The 6846-nt window shown below is 37.3% G+C and overlaps 1 protein-coding gene across 3 annotated transcripts in view; it reads left to right on the forward strand.

Moving 5' to 3' along the window:
• Positions 1–5691, forward strand: part of LOC106065498 (uncharacterized) — a 44548-nt gene extending 38857 nt beyond the window's left edge. For all 3 annotated transcript variants that reach the window (XM_056044271.1, XM_056044272.1, XM_056044273.1), the window contains exons 6-8: positions 815–980; positions 2296–2399; positions 3429–5691. In XM_056044271.1, coding sequence (XP_055900246.1) covers positions 815–980; positions 2296–2399; positions 3429–3544 — 386 coding nt within the window. In that variant the 3' untranslated portion in view covers positions 3545–5691. The remainder of the gene's footprint in view (positions 1–814; positions 981–2295; positions 2400–3428) is intronic.
• The last annotated feature ends 1155 nt before the right edge of the window (positions 5692–6846 follow it).

A 6846-nucleotide genomic window follows, 5' to 3' on the forward strand; every position in this document is an offset into this window, starting at 1 on the left:
CTTCCCATCACTTTGTCTGCCTCTCCTTCTTTTTCTTGTTACTGTTCCCTGAAGGAAAGTCTTTGCAAACCCCGAAGACCTTGCTCACAAAACTACATTTTTTCTCATGCTCTTTCTTATTTGTGCAATATTTGCACGTGCAGCACAATATTTCTACACGTCATTTATTCATAATTCCGTAACCAGATTTGATTACCCAAACACCTGCTAGTTTATGTTCCCAAGTACCCGCTAGTTTATGTCAATTTACCTCCGGTAGTTTACGTTCCCGATTACTTGGTAACTAATGTTTGTTAGTACCTGGTAGCTTATGTTCCCTAGTTCCCGATAATATACGATCTATAGCAGCCTGTTATATATTTCTAATTACGGTACCAGTTGTTGTATATGTTATTGTACTCGGTGTACGGGTACCTCGTGATATGTTCTTACATATGGCTCCTCCTTCGTGATCGAAGATGAGCACATTTCTCATCTATCGGCCCATGGCCCTCTACATTGTCTAATCCTTGCTTTAAAAAGCTAAAAATTTATTGAAAAAAAAAAAAAAAGCTGTGCTGGTTTGAATCTGATGATTGAATCTGGTTTGAATCTGATGTTACTCATGCTTACCTAGAGGTAAAGCGCTTGCCTTCCGAATCTAACAATCATATGTTCTAATTTTTTGATTATTTGGAAGTCCACAGTGTCACGTGATAAATTTAGATTCTACTTTTGCTGAACTAAAAATATTTATTTTTTATGTTGATTCATATTTATCTGCTCTTGTTTGTGTCTATTTTTGGATGACCTAATTCATGACGCTTATTAACAGTCCCAGGATGCAAGTTCCCCCCAGAGTTACGTGGGCGGTGGAACTATACTTACCAGCACGCAAAGTCTCTGGAAATCTGGCAGCGGAACGCGACACTGCATTTAATGAGCGGAGAAAGTGTCAAGTTTATTTGTGACAAGCGAGACGGCGGAGTCTTTGTATTTAGGTCAGTGTCAATTTATATTGGACATGGCTGATATAAGCTAATTGATACAATTACACTTAGTATCAGCTTTTTTTAAATTAATATTTTTGTTGTTTTTTTTTCTTGTTACTTAGCTTATATTAACTCACCCCGTCTGTCTGTCTGTCTGTCTGTCTCGTACTAAATCTTGTACACGTTATCTCTCCCACTTCTCCGATCACGTTGATCAAGTCGAAGACAACTCTTGAATCAATCAAAAAAATTAAGCAAATAGGGGTAATTAATTTATTTTGTTTTATACCAAAAATGGAGATAAATCTTGCAGCATTGAGAGATATGGGGTAATTGTGCGATTTTTACCCAATATAAGCTTTGTTTTTTTTTTAAGTATTTTTTTTTTATTTCCCATGTTTGAAACTTAATTTGACATGCGTATTTGCACGTCAGACCACCTTTTTAAATAAAACTTTTCTTTTAAATAGAACTCTTCTTATTCTAAAAAACAAGCAAAATATGATTAGATATTCTTTAAAAAAACAAAGTTTATTTTAAGTGTAGTAGTATCAATTAGTTTGGATAGGTATTTTTTACTATGCATGGCCGACCTAGAAATATTAATATGTGCGATAGAAATATTTTTTTAGGGCTTATGAGTTCTCAAGTGGACTAATTCAACTTATACCACCACATCTGTCAAGTACGATTTCTTTCCCTTGTTCAAGATACCAAACAAAATAATTAATTACCAATAGTTTATCAATTAATTGATTAATGTTTTTTTAAAGATTCAAGTTGTCAGGATAAAGAAATAGTTTTGCGAAACTTCAGCTTAATTTGAGATTGGGTGCGTGAGAAATAACATGTAAAACCTTTTTACTACATAGACAGACATACAGACAGACAGAGTTGATATAAGCTTTGTAATAAAAAAAGAGCGTTGTAGACTCCTTGAGGATGAATTTCTTAAGTTCAGAAGATAGGAAAACGTTGGTACACGGACACTCCTCGGGGTGCTTACTCCTGGGGATGCTTAAGGCTCCCTTTCTGAATAGTGGGGCAACCTTCTGCCTCTCTAATACTATTTCCAGAATTATTTTTTTCTGTTGGACAAAAAAAAATACTGTTAATGAGATTTTTTTTTTCATTAAATTAAAATTTTGTGGACTAGCTTTAAATAACATTAATTGCGTACTTTTGGACTAAGACTTAGACTAAGGCTGCTTTATTGATCCTTACGGAAATTTGTTGTTGTACATAAATATATGCAACGAAAAACTGAAAAACTGTGTCCTATATTTGTCTGTAACTAGTGTACGCTGTTTCTTTGCATGTGCAGGGCTAAAGAATATGTCAGCAGAAGTGAGGACGCCATCATGTGTGCAGAGTTCACTCCCATGCCAGACGACCCTTTCTACAGCTACCAGATGTCCAGACACAACAGTAAGTCGGTACGCTGTGTGAAAAGGGGGTGGGAGGGAATGTCAATGAGGACCGAGAGCAGGGCCGGCCTTAGGCATAGACAAGGTAGGCAGCCGCCTAGAGCCTCCGAATGGAGGGGACATAACTCTAAACAGTTTTTTAGAGAAGAAATAGCGAAGCTTCTCCAATGTTATTGAATAAATAACGTAATTTTATTTTTACACTTTTTATTTTTAAAAAATTGATTTATGGCATCAAATTCACTTCGCTTTGGGCCTCCAACTATCTAAGGCTGGCCCTGCCGAGAGTGTTCGACACTTATGCAAATGGAGCGCAACCAAATTCCCAAGTCGAAGGTCTTGTCCTGCGCACGGTTGATTCCAGTTAATCGGACTACATTTGGCCACGAATGTTTTGGACCTAATAACCGTCTGGTTCAATTACACGTTCTGCCAGCTGTGGACCCATGAAAAAAATCACTGCCACGGGGGTCCATACGCCCCGAGGCTGAAAATGGTCATGGTTCCTAAATATTATGAATACCATGTACTTTTTTGTAATTTACAATCCTAACAATGTACATACTAGCTGCTAAGAACAATAGCCCTTTTCTATCACCATTTCATAACAAAATTAATAAATTAAACGTCAGTTTATAAACAAGTGAAACATTTACCTAAATATTTTACTTTGAAAAACAAAAAGTATCAAATTCATTTTTTTCAAAAGCACCATAATTGCAGTTGTGTGAATTTTATATAGTTCGTTCATCTTTGTTCGATGATGATTACCATACCATCCATCAAAAGCACTTGTCATGTTTGATTGTGTTACACAGTTGTATCACATGGTGTCAGAGTTGGGTGAAAGCATTCCACCCCCCTCACCTTTCCTTTCCTTTTCGGTGCCCTTATAGCTGACTGAGAAGACCTAGCTACAGATGTAAATAAATATGTTTGTTAATAATCTTTAAAAAGGTGACTGTTTACTTACATTTATATGTGTGTGTGTATTTACATGTGAAATAAATAACTTTTTATTTTTGTTCAGGTGGTAATCTACTGGATGGACAGTTGAGGTCAGTGTCCAAGTCTCGGCCAGTGTACGTCCATGTTGACTGTGACTGGATAGGAAGTCCAGCAAGACCAGAATTTCTGTATCCATGATGTGGACAGTGGACTATGGTGTGCAGCATGATAAACACTGTAACTCACTGGATAACTCACTGGATAACTCATTGTTTAACTCATTGGATAACTCATTGTTTAACTCACTGGATAACTCATTGGATAACTCATTGTTTAACTCATTGGATGGAGATAGCTAATTGGACAACAGCAATGTCAAGGTTACAATATTCGTGGACAAAGAGGGTCTCTCTCTCAAGTGAAGTACATTAACTTTGTTATTGATACGAAATCAATACGGTGTTTGTTTTTTATCTCTCTACATGATCGATTTGAGCATGCGCAGGACACTCGATGCTTTCCCAGGGAGGCTGAACCCCCACGTGACTGGATATAGGTTTTACCCTGGAGAGTCCCAATGAACACTACGTTTCATGTCATCGTGTCATTGTGTTTATTCCAGGACTAAAGCAAAAACCAACACATTTAACTGTGTGTATAGATTCTTTCATTAATTACTGGCGTAGCTTTTATTTTGTAAATAAACTGTCATACATTTGAATGTTATGAGCTCTACAGCACTTGTGTGTGAAGAAGCCTTGTCTGTAGGCCTCTGTGTGTGTGGAATATAAGTTTATTAGAACATTGTTTAAGACTAAGACTAATGTCTGCTTTGTGTATGTGTGTATACATGTCTCGTCTATATGTTTATATTTTGGGTCTCACGGTGTCTTGTCCTCACATTCACGTGACACCTTCTGACTGACCTTTTAACCTCTAGAAGATGAAGCAATGTAACAAAACAAAGATAGCTATGGTGATAGAACTGTGTAAATCAGCGGTTCTCAACCTTTTAAGCACGGCGACCCCTTTTTACAATCTCCCACTCTGCTGGGACCCCACCTCACACACACACACTTACAGCAATAGAAGAATAGACAATAACAATCCATATTTTTGATGGTCTTAGGCGACCCCTGGCAAATCGTCAATCGACTTCCAATGGGGTCGCGACCCACAGGTTGAGAACCCCTGGACTGTAAACAATTAAAAGCATTTTTTCCCCTTTCTTCCCAGGCACTGAAAACAAATTAAAATTTCCAGAACTATCCTCAGTTATCAACACTTGCGTCCTCTAGTGTTTTGAGAGAGGCAATCTGCCTTTTTCTTTGTCACAAAAGAACTATAATATTCAACATTCCTTGATTCATACACTAGGACAAATTTGTACAAATACTCTTTCTTCCCTAGTGCTTTGAGAGCATTGAATGTGTTGCCTGGGTCAGCCTGGGAAATGATTGATTAGACAGAGTTTAATTCATTGATTAACATACCTGACTAGGTTGACCCAGGGACATCCGCAGAATGTAAAGTAATCATCTTCTTTTTTGAATTAACTTCAATTTTTTTTTTATCAGATAACTTCTCCCAATCTGAAATACCTGTTAGAAAACTAATCTATTAAATATTTCTAGGTATTTTAGTTCTAGGCCTGTAAGATGTTACATCAACACATGTTGTTGAACCTCTGACCTAGTTCTGACAAAATCACCATTTGAAAGAGAAAAAAAATTGAAGTCGTAAAATGCACGTTGAAGGAAATGTACATTTGCGACATATAGTGAGGCACATGAACCAGGTCTCGAGAGGACTCTTCCCTCTTAAAAAAAACAAACGTGGCTTTTGTAATGTAGAATTCTGTAACACTGGACAATGACTGGACATCTGGTGTTCACCAGTTGAAAAAATGAAAACAACTATTTTTTTCAATTACTGCTTCTCAATAATTCACTTTCTTGTACACCTGTTACACAACAGACTTTCATTTATGAAAAATCCCCCTTACTTCGTATTGCATGGATTTCATGATCAGTTAATATCGATAAAGCATGTGCTAGAAGTTTAATGGGGAATGCAGTATTTCCCGTTGCTATGCAGCCCCAGCTGCGACCTGCATATTTTGCCAGCGCAGGCATGACCATTGTCCGCCGGTGGTAGTTTATTAATGACGATTGAAATATATTGTGTTCAACCATAGAGCAAAAATAAAAATTCCCTATTTGTTTTTGTTAAAACACAATTCAAGGATTGTAGATACATAGAACTAACAATCACATTATCTCCACCATCAAATGTAAGATGTATGTTCTATTATAAAGACTTATGAATAAAATATCAAGAACATGGCTCAGCGTTTGTGTTTAAGTGTGTGTGTGTGTGTGTTGTGTCCGTGTGGGCGTGATTTTGTGCTTCTGTGTGTATGTGAACATAAGCAGGGTGGTTGGCCAGAATGAATCCCATTGCTTGTCTTTTAGCTTTGATAATCGCTTCTTACTTTGATTGATAGTAAAAATTAAAAAAAAAATAATAATAAAACTCGCAGTTCCACACCATCTCAATAGATCTTGATCTAAATATTTTTTTTTTTAAAAGTTATATTTTTTAGTGATACATGTTTCGGAAGGTTCCTTCAGAATTGAAGACTGTTTCATCCTAGCCCAAACTTCACTTAGGATGTCTGCTAGTGGGGGTTTGAAACGATGACCATCGAGACAGCAGTCCAGAGCGCACAGCACAAACTTTGAAAGCTACTTTATATCTTTCATAACGAATAGGCCTCTTGGGTGACTTTCATTGCATAGCTCTCACTTTGTCTCATCATAGTAGATGCCGTGATAGAGATGGATGCTCTAAATAAGTAAAAAAACGTGGCTAAATCTGTCAGACGTTTTTTTACCTTCACGGAAAGAAGAGTGGGCCTACTCTGACATAGCTATAGCGCTCTTTCGTGTTTCCAAGGAAACCAGACAACAGTGTTCCAGCTTGAGGCTTTTCGACAGGCCGAGACATTGTTTGGTTCACATGCGTGAGGTTTTGTGGCTAAGGTCATGTGCTTAAGTGACTAAGGTCATGTTGTTAAGGATGCAGGTCATGTTGTTAAGTGACTTAGGTCATGTTGTTAAGTGACTAAGGTCATGTTGTTAAGGATGCAGGTCATGTTGTTAAGTGACTTAGGTCATGTTGTTAAGTGACTAAGGTCATGCTGTTAAGGATGCAGGTCATGTTGTTAAGTGACTTAGGTCATGTTGTTAAGTGACTTAGGTCATGTTGTTAAGGATGCAGGTCATGTTGTTAAGTGACTTAGGTCATGTTGTTAAGTGACTAAGGTCATGTTGTTAAGGATGCAGGTCATGTTGTTAAGTAACTTAGGTCATGTTGTTAAGTGACTAAGGTCATGTTGTTAAGGATGCAGGTCATGTTGTTAAGTGGCTTAGGTCATGTTGTTAAGTGACTTAGGTCATGTTGTTAAGTGACTAAGGTCATGTTGTTAAGGATGCAGG

The sequence above is a fragment of the Biomphalaria glabrata genome, chromosome 10, assembly GCF_947242115.1.
Source record: "Biomphalaria glabrata chromosome 10, xgBioGlab47.1, whole genome shotgun sequence".
In the NCBI taxonomy this organism is placed as follows: Eukaryota; Metazoa; Mollusca; class Gastropoda; family Planorbidae; genus Biomphalaria; species Biomphalaria glabrata.